The 15,581-nt window shown below is 44.7% G+C and overlaps 1 protein-coding gene across 1 annotated transcript in view; it reads right to left on the reverse strand.

The window, feature by feature from the left end:
• LOC147712075 (guanylate cyclase 2G-like) overlaps positions 1–15,581 on the reverse strand; it is a 427,466-nt gene that overhangs the window by 162,771 nt on the left and 249,114 nt on the right. The window contains exon 9 of the mRNA XM_086919591.1: positions 13,631–13,717. Coding sequence (XP_086775717.1) covers positions 13,631–13,717 — 87 coding nt within the window. The remainder of the gene's footprint in view (positions 1–13,630; positions 13,718–15,581) is intronic.

The raw sequence follows: 15,581 nt of genomic DNA on the forward strand, positions 1-15,581 counted from the left end.
GTTCAGAGGTCTCCAGTCGCATTCTTGGTGGGAGTGTGTTCCAGTGTTGAGATGCCTGGACCCGAAAAGATCGTCCACCCATCCGGGCTCTTCTTATCTTAGGGACTTTAACCAGCCCTGTCCCAGTAGATCTCAATTGACACGCAGGAGTATAAGGGGGGGTCAGCAGGTCAAGAAGATAGGCGGGCCCTTTCCCCTGCATAATGCGGTGACTGATCAACAGGGTTTTAAAGATCACCCGTTCTTTAATAGGAAGCCAGTGTAGGGATTCAAGGGCTTTCATAGATGGCGCTCTTTTGGGCAGCATCAAGACCATACGGGCAGATGCATTTTGTATGCGCTGAAGCCGAGTGATACATCTGATATTGGTTCCCAGGTACAGGGCATTTCCATAGTCCAGCCTAGATGTGATAAGGGCATGGACAAGGGTTTTCCTGGCCGACATCAGAAGTAGATCAAGTGACTTCTCAGAATACCAAAGCACTGCCCTGCCACGCACCTTGTGTGGTACTCAAAGGAGATCTTGTTGTCTAGCCAGATACCCAAATTTCTGATTTGTTCACTGGGAGAATGTTGAGGCCCCAGCACCTGCGGCCACCCTGGTGATGTCCACACAGACGGTGCTTTCCCCACAACCAGCATTTCCGTCTTACTTCAGTTTAATTTCAAACAGTTATTAGCCATCCAGGCCGCTACATCCTGTAGGCCCGTTGAAAAATTACTGGCTGCTGCCTCATTACATTGAGTGAGAGACACAACAAGTTGGGTGTCATCCGCATAGATACCACTTGCACCCCAAACTTTTCCGTGATCTCTGCTACTGGAGTTACGTAGAGATTGAAAAGGGTGGGGCTCAAGCTGGACCCCTGAGGCGCCCCCTGTTTCAGCCTAGTGTTTTTCGACTGGTAAGGTCCTTGAGCTACTTGGAAGCTACGATTCAGGAGGAATGAGTCCAACCACTCCAATGCTCTGCCTACCACTCCCCCTTTTTTTAGACACTGCAGCAAGGTGCAATGTGCTTCAGTGCCAAAGGCAGCACTTAAATCCAGAAGGATAAGTGCTGCTGTCTGACCTTCATCCACCATCTTCTGTATGATTTCAGTTGATAGGAGCAAGGCGGATTCAGTGGAGTAGGACGCCCGAAAGCTAGATTGGGTGGGGTGGAGTAGTTTACAAGTTTCAATATGCTCTGTCAGTTGCATATTGGCTACTTTCTCAGCGATTTTAGAAAAGTAGGGGAGAAGGGAAATTGGGCACAGATTCTCCAGTTGCTCTGCGCTAATATTAGTTTTTTTTTGTAGCGGAAGCACCACAGCCTCTTTCCAAGCTGTCGGGAACATGCCCGACCCAAAGGAGAGTTCTAACAGATGGCGTATGTGGGGTTCCAGGGTTTTTATACTTTCCCTCAGTATTTTCGCAGGCGTTGGGTCGTTAGGGGAACCCGATGTGATTTTAGACGCTATATTAATTAGGATATCCTGCGGGGGAGTGCTAAAGGATGTAAGTGCCTCAGTTCCATTGTGCTTTATGGTGGCTTCTTCTATCCCACCGCCCACTCTGGCCTCCACCCTCAATTTTTTTGTTTGAAAGTTATTTTTGGAGATTTGATTGGAAATATGTGTTGCCTTCAATGTGAGGTTGGAATTCATGGGTTTACGGTACTGTATGTTGGAACTCAATTTAGTTTCCTTGTGGTTCAATGGCGGTGGACTCTTATAAAAAAACAACTTTAATGCCTTTTTGTTTGGCATGCCTCTATTTTTGAATTATGTTTCAGAAAGAATGTTGTCAGCTATATGAACTCCATCTATTTCTTTATTGAGCTAGGGGATGATCAGGGCTGTTGAAGTGCTTAGAATGTCTACCTTTTTTCAGTATGCTGAAGAATGTGTTGGGTTACCTGTTGTGATGCTTCTTTAGAATTACAGTTGCAAGTAACTATTGTGCGATCCTTTTATGTGTATCTGTGCAATGTTTCATTGTTTTGAGGTTGATAAATTGAGAATGCTTACAAATCAGGGCCAAACTGGAAAACCAAAAGCAGCCCAGGCAAAAATTCTCAACTTTGTCTTCTCATGCTATTTCTCTAATTCCAACCTCTCTCCTCTTCTCTACTTTCTTCCCTCCCTCTCTGACCTCTTTCGCTCTTCCTCTCACCTTCCTCTTCCCCTTTCTGTCTCTTGAAGTCTACCCACACCTTCTGTAGCTAACTTCGCGGAACTAGTGGAAAGTGACAGAAGCACCAGGAGCAGCCCTGGGCTTTCAAAACCGGTCTCCTGGTGCTCCAGTCCCCAGGAGAAATGCCCTGTGAAATAAAAGGCATGTCCAACGCTGCTAACAATTGCATACCTCTGTGGCTGAGTAATATTTGTTAAGAAACTGACATATCTCCATCTAATAGAGTGTCATTGAAGGTTAAGAGCCTATTCCTTTAAATGAAAAGGACCGTAATACATTTAATATAAGTAAGGGCTCTCCTTCCTAAAGTGTGAATTTGCAAATATGTTTCAGGAAAGACACTTTCTGCAAATTCATTGAGGTTTTAAGGAAGAGATCAACATGACAGAGAATTCTCCAACATCTTCCCAGCCAAAAAGAGCAGTGTCCATCATTTTGAAGAAATACATTTTTACAACATATTGGATGCCATTTTTATCCTGAAGGCATGTAGTGTACACGCAGCATGTTGTAGTCAAGATGCTTTTGGTGGTGTTTTTCTCAAATTAATTATTGTCATAAACATCAAAAAATTATTATAGGAGATAATGTATATGTCAGACTGAGGTCTTTCAAATACAGTAATCTAACTATCCTCATTGTGCCTGTAAATGGAATAAGAATAAAATAAAAAAACTTAAAATCAATTTAGACTTAATAGATGTTTGGCACATACTTCATTATAATGAAAGCGTTTTCTTATTTCAATCCGTTGAAAGGATTGCGAGGACCAACATGCCAAGAATTTCCTATTGTGGACCTGTCCTTAATACTATTGACCAGGTAGCTGTGCCAAATCAATGACACAGGCCCCTTAAATTATGAAAATAAAATGTCAAATATATTAATGAGGAAACATTTACTAATCATGTGGACTTATGGTTGATTGATTTAGGATCTTTGGTTTGGAAACTTTTTAAAGTTTTTTTTCTTGGTAAAATTATTGGCTATTGAACTGTATGTAAAGTTTTTACACACAGATATGTGAGCATCTTTGAGTTTTAAAAATATTGTGACATGCTTTGTCAATTTGAATTTTGCAGGTTGATTGATCTAAATGCAGAGTCTACACCACACAGAAGTAGACAAAACTATTGGCCTCGAAGTGAGAAACCAGGTAAACTATGTTCTCAGATGCTTAAATCACAAGCTCCTTTAGGGAAGCTGAATAAAATGCTGTTGGAGAGCAAAGGAATGAAAAAAACTTTGTTGAAATCTAGATAGCTTTATACTCCGGTGACACCAATGCAGAAGAGAGTAACGTTGCGTGCTTTCTGGAAAGGACAGATCTGCTCAATCTATCAGAGGAAGATCATGACTTTATGTCAAATGATGTTTCAGAAACTGGCATCTTCAGCCAGAGTCCTCCATTCAGGAAGTTTTCCATTGCTTGAAGGATTCTCAGTAGAATTGTATAGAAAATTATCAGTCCATTAGCTGATCACAGATTACTCTAAAATATTATACACCAATAAAAATCATTCTGCAATAGATCTGACTTCGACTAAATTATTTTGTAAATTGATTAAAGATTCCAATGAATGTAAACATTAAAGCCCAATTTCTCTGGTGAATGCCAATTTTAGGAGTTCCGTTACAAAAGGGGATGGTGATGGACGGAGCATCTGAATCAATCAAACACTCACACCCAGTCAAAATATCTGAGTTTAATCCATCACCGTTCTTTAGCCCACTCTGCCACCACAGTTCAGACATGGCTATATGCAAATCAGTCTGACCCTGTGCCTCATGGGGACAGTCCGGCCGGAACTGCCAAGCCATGACTTCCCTGGACCGAAAACAAGCTTCCGAGGACCGGTTTCTGGCATTCCGGCGTCTTCAGCCCGGCTTGCTTGAATCCAGTGGCAAAGTGAGCAAGGGACTCACGTCTGAGCATACCCTGCCACACTTATGGCGGTCAAAAGCGGTACAGAAGGGGATGGTGATGGACGGAGTACCTGAATCAATCAAACACTCACACCCAGTCAAATGATCTGGGTTTAATCCATCACCGTTCTTTAGCCCACTCTGCCACCCCAGTTCAGACATGGCTATATGCAAATCAGTCTGACCCTGTGCCTCATGGGAACAGTCCAGCCCGAACTTCCAATCCATGTCTTGCCTGGACCGGAAACAAGCTTCCGAGAACCGGTTTCTGGCATTCCAGCCGTCTTCAGCCCGGCTTGCTGGAATCCAGTGGCAAAGTGAGCAAGGGACTCACGTCTGAGCATACCCTGCCACACTTATGGCGTCCAAAAGCGGTACAAAAGGGGATGGTGATAGACGGAGCATCTGAATCAATCAAACACTCACATCCAGTCAAAATATCTGAGTTTAATCCATCACCGTTCTTTAGCCCACTCTGCCACCACAGTTCAGACATGGCTATATGCAAATCAGTCTGACCCTGTGCCTCATGGGGACAGTCCAGCCGGAACTGCCAAGCCATGACTTCCCTGGACCGGAAACAAGCTTCCGAGGACCGGTTTCTGGCATTCCGGCGTCTTCAGCCCGGCTTGCTTGAATCCAGTGGCAAAGTGAGCAAGGGACTCACGTCTGAGCATACCCTGCCACACTTATGGCGGTCAAAAGCGGTACAGAAGGGGATGGTGATGGACGGAGTACCTGAATCAATCAAACACTCACACCCAGTTAAATGATCTGGGTTTAATCCATCACCGTTCTTTAGCCCACTCTGCCACCCCAGTTCAGACATGGCTATATGCAAATCAGTCTGACCCTGTGCCTCATGGGAACAGTCCAACCCGAACTGCCAAGCCATGTCTTCCCTGGACCGGAAACAAGCTTCCGAGGACCGGTTTCTGGCATCTGAGCATACCCTGCCACACTTATGGCGGCCAAAAGCGGTACAAAAGGGGATGGTGATGGGAAGACATGGCTTGGCAGTTCGGGCTGGACTGTTCCCATGAGGCACAGGATCAGACTGATTTGCATATAGCCATGTCTTTTTGTACCGCTTTTGGCTGCCTATGTGTGGCAGGGTATGCTCAGACGTGAGTCCCTTGCTCACTTTGCCACTGGATTCAAGCAAGCCGTGCTGAAGACGCCTGGAATGCCAGAAACCGGTCCTCGGAAGCTTGTTTCCGGTCCAGGGAAGACATGGCTTGGCAGTTCGGGCTGGACTGTTCCCATGAGGCACAAGGTCAGACTGATTTGCTTATAGCCATGTCTGAACTAGGGTTGCAGAGTGGGCTAAAGAACGGTGAAGGATTAAACCCAGATCTTTCGACTGGGTGTGAGTGTTTGATTGATTCAGATGCTCCGTCCATCACAACACCCTTTTGTACCACTTTTGACTGCCTTATGTGTGGCAGGGTATGCTCAGACGTGAGTCCCTTGCTCACTTTGCCACTGGATTCAAGCAAGCCGGGCTGAAGACGGCTGGAATGCCAGAAACCGGTCCTCGGAAGCTTGTTTCCGGTCCAGGGAAGACATGGCTTGGCAGTTCGGGCTGGACTGTTCTCATGAGGCACAAGGTCAGACTGATTTGCTTATAGCCATGTCTGAACTGGGGTGGCAGAGTGGGCTAAAGAACGGTGATGGATTAAACCCAGATCTTTTGACTGGGTGTGAGTGTTTGATTGATTCAGATGCTCTGTCCATCACCACCCCCTTTTGTACCGCTTTTGGCCGCCTTAAGTGTGGGAAGGTATGCTCAGACGTGAGTCCCTTGCTCACTTTGCCACGGGATTCAAGCAAGCCGGGCTGAAGACGGCTGGAATGCCAGAAATCGGTCCTCGGAAGCTTGTTTCCGGTCCAGGGAAGACATGGCTTGGCAGTTCGGGCTGGACTGTTCCCATGAGGCACAGGGTCAGACTGATTTGCATATAGCCATGTCTGAACTGGGGTGGCAGAGTGGGCTAAAGAACGGTGATGGATTAAACCCAGATCTTTTGACTGGAGGTGAGTGTTTGATTGATTCAGATGCTCCGTCCATCACCACCCCCTTTTGTACCGCTTTTGGCCGCCTTAAGTGTGGCATGGTATGCTCAGACCTGAGTCCCTTGCTCACTTTGCCACTGGATTCAAGCAAGCCGGGCTGAAGACGGCAGGAATGCCAGAAACCGGTCCTCGGAAGTTTGTTTCCGGTCCAGGGAAGACATGGCTTGGCAGATCAGGCTGGACTGTTCCCATGAGGCACAGGGTCAGACTGATTTGCATATAGCCATGTCTGAACTGGGGTGGCAGAGTGGGCTAAAGAAGGGTGATGGATTAAACCCAGATCTTTTGACTGGGTGTGAGTGTTTGATTGATTCAGATGCTCCGTCCATCACCCCCCCCTTTTGTACCAATTTTAGGGGTTGCAGCACATGTATGTAAAATGGATGAAAATATTCTGCCAAATGGATAACTCACAGACGCATTTAGTATAGCAATTTTGTCAGTCTGCTATTAAATCTTTAGTAACTAATATAGAATTAAAATATGGGCATGACTAATAGTGCACCACACACATGCTTCAAATAACTAAATTAGAAACCATACCCTACCTAAAAAAACTTTTTATTTAGTTTTGTTAGTTTAAAATGCTATGTTTTAACTGACATTTTCAGTTAACTATAACGTCCCATTATTCTTTGGGTGTTTTTCAGTTAATTTTGAAAGTTTTATTAATCTAAAGTAAGATATTATCAGAATTCCTAACTATAACATCACTTTCACCTATGTTTTTCCAGTGAATTTCATTTTCTTAATGTAAAGTAAGTTGTCCATTGCAGTGCACGGTGTGGGGTTGGGTGCCTAAATCCCCTCACCAATGACTGACTGTCATGTAACAATATAAAGGGTATCATTTTAATTTGGGCACACCTACTGTCTTATCTCAAAGGGTCAAAGGACGTAGCTGCTGGTGCATTTTAGGAGTGGTGAGCCAGAAAGTGGAATATAACATTCAAGCAAACTTGAATCAAACATGAGGGGTGGGATGTGTGCCAGGGTGTTTTCTCCACTGAAAGAAATTTGAGAACAATGTATGCGCTCTCCCTGCAGTCACAAGGACATATTACTACCCCAGTACTCACACGAACACAATGCTCTACTTGACCAGAATTCACAGACACACACTGCCTCATGTACATTACACTTACACAAGCGTACCACTCACCCTGTACTAAAAATGGTACACCACTCATCAGGGCATTCACACCACTCATGCAATCCAGAGGCACGCTCCTCATCCAGTGTAATCATACAGTCACACAGCTCACTCTACGCTCACTCAGGCACACTATTCACAACACTGTCACTGGCACAACCTTCCCCCTGCACTCATACAGTCTCACCACTCACCAAGTTGACAAGTTGACTCTCATTAATCACCCAATACTCATACATGGACACCAGTGACAGTGCACTCATGCAGAGACACATCTCACTTTGTGCTCACACAGGCACACCCTTCGCCCACATCCATAGAGTCACACAGGCTCATCAATCACCCTGCACCTACTTACAGACCTACTCATACCCACTGACACACCCACTAAGGCGCTCACACACCCACTCACAGACCCACTCAGACAGTCTCACACTGTATCACAGACCCACTCAGACACTCACAGACCCACTGACAGACCAACCACACACTATCACACCCACTGACAGACCCACTCAGACACTCTCACATTCACTAACAGACCCACACAGACACTTTCACACCCACTCACAGACCCACATAGACTCACATGCACCCACTCAGAGGCCCCCTGAGAAACTCTCACACCTACTTACAGATCCACTCATACACTCACATACCCACTCAGACTCTCATGCAACCACTCAGAGACCCACTCAGACACTCTCATACCCACACAGACACTCACACACCAACTGAAAGACCCACACTGACATTCACGCATTCACTCACAATCCCACAAAGACCCTCATGTACCCACTCAGAGACCCACTTAAACATGATCACACCTACTCACAGACTCCTCAGACCCCGTCACACACTCACAGACTGACTCAGACACTAATGCACCCAGTCAGAGAAGCACTCAAACACTTAACAATCGCTCACAGATCCATTCAGATACTCACATACAAACTCAAATATATGGACTCAGAGATGCAATCAGACACTCATACACCCACTCACATACCAACTCCGGCACTCTCATACTTACTCACAGACCCATTCAGACACTCACAGACACACTCACATACCCACTCAGACCATTCTCACGTACACTCACTCAGACACTGACACACCCACTCACAGACCCACTCATTTATCCATTCAGACACTGAGACACCCAGTCACAGACCCACAGAGACATTCGCATACTCACTAACAGGCCCATTGTGACACTGAGACAGTAACTAACAGACCCACAGAAATACACACACGCCCACTCACAGACCCACTCAGACACACACACACCAACATACAGTCCCATTTAGATATTCACACACCCACTCACAGACCCATTGAGACACTCACACACCCACTCACGCACATAGTCAGCTTTTGTTTCAGAAAATGGAATGGTTTTAAGAGGAACTGCTTCTTTTAGAGAATTATTTTGAACACTTATATTTTTTTGTTGTAGGGTTTTTTTCAAAAGCAAAAGTAAACAAGGAAGAAAAGGGGATGATAGATAGGAATTACGAAAAAGAACAAGGGTGCCCCTGTGCCCACCTAGAGCACCCACCTTACATTCATTATTGGCTGAGGGAGGAGTCCTAAGGGACCCATCCATGGCCATAGCTTGCTCCCCGCAATCAGCAGGAGCCAGCATTGCTCCTGCCCACAAGGAACACCTACTAATGCTTTTCCCTGTGGGCAGGACCAGTATTTTGATATGTTTCTCTGCCCACATCAGTGTGGGCAGGAAAACAGGAGAAAAGTCTGCTCACAGCTGCAGGGAGCAGGTTTAAAGCTGAGAGCGGGCTTGGTGTTTGCTCCCACTTGGCAGAAGTTTTGAAAATGCTCCTGCCAGGGGAAAGCAAACACAGGTTCCGTGCTCGTGCTGGTGCAGGCAGGGAAACCACTATGTCCCAGGGGTGGGCTCCCCGTGATATAGCATGTGAGCCGATCCCGGGAATGAGGTCCCTGGCCATTAATCGCTCATTGAGGGGGGCCTTAAAGTAAACGGAACAATGGGTGGGCTCCTCGCAGCCTTTAATGGCTCGGGTGGGGAGCCTTTCTACCCCTCCTTTCCCAAATTAACTAATATCTGCCCCAGGGTTGGACTCCCAGGTCCCTCTGGAGTCCTTCCTTAATAAATGTGGTCTGTTTTGTGTTTTCCTATACTGCAGGAGTCCTGTGGGATTGAGGCATGTTTTGCAGATTTTTCTCGTGTTTTTTGATCTGGGTCCCCTTCCATTGGGCCTAGGGGTTCAGAGTATCTCTACCCTGTCCCTGAGTCCTGTATGCCTGTCAACAACATTTTTTCATGTTGCTGGCAATGAATCAGAATGCTTGCTCAAGTGGGAGTCTGACTCCCTCAAAGAGCGAGATAGACCAAGGGAATAAAGTTCCCTGGGCCAATCAGAGCGCTCCATTTTTAAATTGGCATTACCATGAGAGTCTATTGAGCCTTTTGCGGACCCAACCAGACAGATATACAATTATCTTTGGACCTTAATTTCTCAAAAATGACTTACCGATTTACACTAAATCGCTAAAAGCACAATCTGCAAACCAAGATCATGTTTCCTGCCAGATTTTGTGTCATTCAATTCCATAGGGATTTTGTGTTTTGGGACTGCCCTTTTTTCTTAGCCACCACTTCTCAGTTCACCCCAAAACATTCTATCAACAAACTAGTCAAAAAGTAGAACCTTTCTGGACAGTTTCGTGGAGATGCAACAAGCAGTGCCAAAGTTATAAGCAAAACAAAAAATGTTTTTCCTATGGAACTGCTCACCTAACTATAACTACCTAGTAGCGACCACCACCAAGTAATATTTTATATATATATATATATATATATATATATATATATATATATATATCCATACTAATATAATAAAGAGAGAGCCCCAACATTTGAGGCGGGTAATCTCAGGAACCACAGCACCAATCACAACACCCAATACACTGTTGGAAAGGGCAGTTGCAGCAGAAGGACATTGGCTATGCAGACGCCCACCATAAACATTTAAAAGGTAAAAGAACCGTGACAGCAAAGTAGTCCCTGGTGGGCGTGTCTGTGTTGTGCTGTGGGCGTGACAAACGCTCGGGCGTGTGGTACGTTCTGCCCTTCATGCCATGTCTCATATTGTGTGCTAATCCCACCCTGCTCCCTTTAAATACCCCTGCACTCTATAATCATAACCCACCCTTGCTCCTTAAAATAACCCCAACACCCTTAAACACTAACCCATCTTTACCCTATAAATATACCCTGTACCCCAAAACCCAAACCTATCCCTAAACCCTAAAAATACCCCTGTACCCCAAAACCCAAACCTAGCCCTGAACCCTATAAATACCCCTGTACCTCAAAACCCAAACCTACCCCTGAACCCTATATATACCCCTGTACATCAAAACCCAAACCTACCCCTGAACCCTAAAAATACCCCTGTACCCCAAAACCCAAACCTAGCCCTGAACCCTAAAAATACCACTGTACCCCAAAACCCAAACCTACCCCTGAACCCTAAAATACCCCTGTACCCCAAAACCCAAACCTAGCCCTGAACCCTTAAAATACCCCTGTACCCCAAAACCTAAACCTACCCCTGAACCCTAAAAATACCCCTGTACCCCAAAACCCAAACCTAGCCCTGAACCCTAAAAATAACCCTGTACCCCAAAACCCAAACCTACCCCTGAATCCTAAAATACCCCTGTACCCCAAAACCCAAACCGAGCCCTGAACCCTAAAAATACCCCTGTACCCCAAACCTAGCCCTGAACCCTTAAAATACCCCTGTACCCCAAAACCCAAACCTACCCCTGAACCCTAAAAATACCCCTATACCCCAAACCCCAAACCTAGCCCTGAACCCTAAAAATACCCTTGTACCCCAAAACCCATACCTATCCCTAAACCCTAAAACTACCCCTCTACCCTATAATCCAAAACTATATCTGAACCCTTAAAATACCCAAACACCCCAAAACATATACCTCAGTACCCCAAAACATATACCCCTATACCCATACTTACTTTATCCAAACATTTAAAAAAACATGCTTTTACCATTCATGCATTTACAACGAATTTCGTTGTAAATGCATGCGTGATAAAAGCAAATAAAATGTAATGCCATGCGTTAGAAAGCTATTGCAGAGTCAAGGTACTTTCGTAATGAAAGTATGCGGAGTGATGGTATGCGGAAAGAAAGTTGCGGAATAATGGGTGTTTACCCTCCCCCGGTAAGTACATTGGTGGCACGGCGGCCCACAACTCCATCAAAATACTCATATTTTTTCACCACCCATTTGAAAAATGCACAGGTCTCTCTCATTGATGACCAGCACTGACATACACTTTTAGACACACCTACCGCCAGAAGTTCTACAATTGCGAACTTTCGAATCTCGGCATCAGCTCAACATCCTGTGATTCCAGGCAAATCTCTTTGTCTCCTCGTGCCTAGCACAAATGAGTGTGTTCTTCTGTAATGTAAATTGTGCTCATGCCATATTGTCGAGTTCGCGCTATATAATATTGCAAGGAAAAATAAAGTAGGGAAACTCGAGCTCACACACTACTGAACGCACACTCTTAAGTGCATCAGCACTGCACTGTGAATCGGAGTGTTTCACAGGCCTGTCACAGATAAGAAATGCTATCTAAACTAAATCCTGCAAAACAATATTCTACTGGCCGACAGCAATTCATACCCGGACAACGTCGGGACGGGCTGCTATAAACTTGCGCCACCATCATGCACTGCTTATGGACTCACAAATTTACATGTTGCGATGGAGTACCAACTCCACTAAACTCGAAATAAGCGCCATGGTCTCTCCACATTCCATAAAAAATAATTTCTTATCTGTGCCTCTTCCTCTGCAGCCAAGGCATGCTACAAAACAAGTAGAAAATGTGAATTCCATCCCAGATTTTCATGCTCCCTGTCTCTGGAGACTTAGGGCCTGATTTCGGATTTCGGATATCCTATACGTTATATTACAAGTGTCATTGAGAAAATGATGCACTTTTAATACAGTAGATGGGAAACCTGTCACATTTGTGGAACCCATCCACCAAACTCCAAATCAGAACGTTAATTCTAAAACATTTAAATTAAAAAATTTACAAATATTTCCTGAATCATGAAGGAGAGGTTTGTAATGAAAAACTATTGATTTTGTTGGAATCGGGTAGAACATTGAGCAACCTAAAAGATTTCTGGAGTTACTTATGTTCAGCTTAATATCAAGGTTAGCCTGCACCAGCTCCTTGATGAAAGGTCCCTCGAGTACTACACCAATTCCTTTGCCACTATAATGTGGTAGATTCTGCATTAAAATGTCAGGACTGCGAGCACCTGAATGTGATTAAAGAACAGACCTGTATTAGTGACTTACTACTGACTTAAAACAACTTGAGAAATTTCGAATTATCGTTGGTACCCAATGGGTGTCTACACTCTCATCCTTAAACCTAACTCTTTTGCTCCTTTAAGTCTGAGCGTGGCTTCTCAAATGCAGAATGTTGGTACAATGTTGAAAGAACTGTTTGATTTTGTATTGTCTTGATTAGCTTTTGTATGACCACTATTAAATATGTGCATGGGCAAAACTAAGCTGTAAGACTAATGTAGTACAACATTTTTTGGTTAAGATATTTACAAAGGGCCAATCCCAATGGAGGTGTTAATGTTAGCGTTGTTCATTTAGTGCTTTTCCCATCAAGGTGCTATTTTCAACAATACATTAATCATCGTATATGCTGAATCATAAGCATGTAATTGTGGCACAAGTGGAGGTTTTTTCCTATCTAACATAAGGCGCTTGCAGACACAAAAAGACAACGAAAAATAACTTGCGTCATGAGTAGCCATCAACTATTAGGTTATTGTTTTAGACTGAAGACAACTGCAGACAACAAAGTGCAATATAACATAAAACAAGACAAGAGGGATTTCATCAAAGTTTACCCAGGATCTGGAACAACATCCCTGTCTAAGGACATCAGGAACTGCCCCACATTGCTCCAACACTGCTCAAATTGAGGTAAGAGCTGAAGATTCACTATAAAACAATATATCATAATGCAGTAACAGTCTACTTTCACTCCAAGAAATCAGCTACACCTCAATTATATGTTGACTGTCTTTGGCTTGGACTGTATACAACACTCCATTGCCAGGTTTGCATTATATAAATACCACAAATATACGCTCATAAATAGATACATTATTTCACCCTAATCCTACTCTATGATGCTCCCAGTGACACTGCCACTCTCAGTAAGAGACTTACCACGCGAAACTCTTGCAGTATTGATGGTTTTCCTATCCTTGCAGACACTGCTTGCTTAGTAAGGTATTTGATGGCAACATGGAATCCCTGAAACAAATATTCCAAAAGTTAAAAGAAGATGAAGGGACCCACCAGTGCTAAACCCATATAACACAAACAATACTTTTATTGCATGTGGGCAGCGGGTCTATTATAATGTTACTGGCAGAGGAATTGTAAATAGTTTTACCCTCAAATTAACCAATTACATATTACGTCACCTTGACTTTCAGGTTCTTAGGCATAGATTCATCAAGCGAAATTGCGATCACAATAGCTGCGAAACAGCGATTGCGATTGCAATTTCCGGTCCCGCAATTCATCAACTACAAAGCAGCAAATAGCGAATTCGCTAAACAAAGAATCGCAAAACCATTTGGTAACCTCCATTGCGATTCCTTAACAGCGATTCCTCACATTTTCTGTGAAATAATATGCGAATTTACAAATATATTGCGAATTCGCTAAAAAATTGCTATTCCAATTCATCATAAATCGCAAATTGCGAAAATACCCTAATTCGTTAAAAAAGAGTCGCAATTTAAGGAGAAGCTAAACCTGGTGGTAACCATGAAATCCAATTGGAAAAAAAATGCAAACAAGAAACAGGTGTAGGGTAAATCAAACACACTTAAGGAGACTTAGTAGGAGCATGAGGAAAGTCACAATGCCAGGTGTCTACATCGTGGCAAGGCGGCTGAGGCTCCAGGCTGCAGCCCAGAACCGACGCAGGATCCAGGAGCGCATCTTCCGGCTGCGGATTACACTCCTGGGCCAGACTGAAGAGGAGATCTACTCCAAATACAGGCTCAATGGGGCAATAATAAAGAAACTCATCAGAGACCTTGACCCCCTGATGCAGCACCCAACACGGAGGACCAATGCCGTGCCCACCCATGTCAAGGTCCTGTGCTGCCTGCACCTCCTGGCCTCCGGAAGCTTCCAGGGGATAGTCGCATATGCAGGGGGTATATCACAGAGTACACTGTCACGCTGGCTACAGAATTTCCTGGACGCCATGCTGCACCGGATACACCACTACATCACCTTCCCAACAACCCAACAAAACTGGACTTCTATCACACCGCCCATTTCCTCCATGTAATTGGCGCATTGACTGCACCCACATTCACATCTGTCCACCCGCAGAGACCGAATACATGTACTGGAATCGCAAGTCATACCACTCACTCAACATCCAGATGGTCTGCAATGCAAAGACCATCATCACAGACATTGTGGCCCAATACCCGGGGAACACGCATGATTCGTTCATCTTCCGGCACAGCGGCATACACACCCGCTTGGCCAGGGGTAAATGACATCTCCTGGGTAAGTACACATGCCCACATACAGAATGTCAAGATCATGTTGCTGTACATAACAGGCACTGACCCTCTGCTCCTAACTTCAGGTGACAGCGCCTACGGCCTCCGTGAATACCTCCTCACCCCATACCTCAACCCTGCGACACCACAGGAACGGCGTTACAATGCTGTGCACATACACAACAGAAATGTTATTGGACATTTGGCATAATAAAGAGTCGATTCTGCATCCTCCACAAGACTGGCGGGCCCTCAAATACCATCCTGAGGTCTGCTGCCGCATCCTGGCCGTGTGTGCCATACTCCACAATATTGCCACCAAGCGGAGGATACCTGCGGAGGTGTCTGGTAGTGAGTCAAAGGGGGACAACCTGCCACCTGCACATGTGTATCATGCACGCAAGGAGAATACTGCTGAAGGACACAGGCGCCGCAACATCACACTGAACTATTTCTAGTGCATCCATACCCCTCACACATCACTGCACTCATGCATACCACATGAATTAATGACATGAGGAAGATTTGTGTTCAAAATAAAATCTTATTTTTGGGGTCAACACGCTCTCGATGTGCTTTAAATC

This window comes from Lissotriton vulgaris, chromosome 5 (genome assembly GCF_964263255.1).
Source record: "Lissotriton vulgaris chromosome 5, aLisVul1.2, whole genome shotgun sequence".
Taxonomy (NCBI): Eukaryota; Metazoa; Chordata; class Amphibia; order Caudata; family Salamandridae; genus Lissotriton; species Lissotriton vulgaris.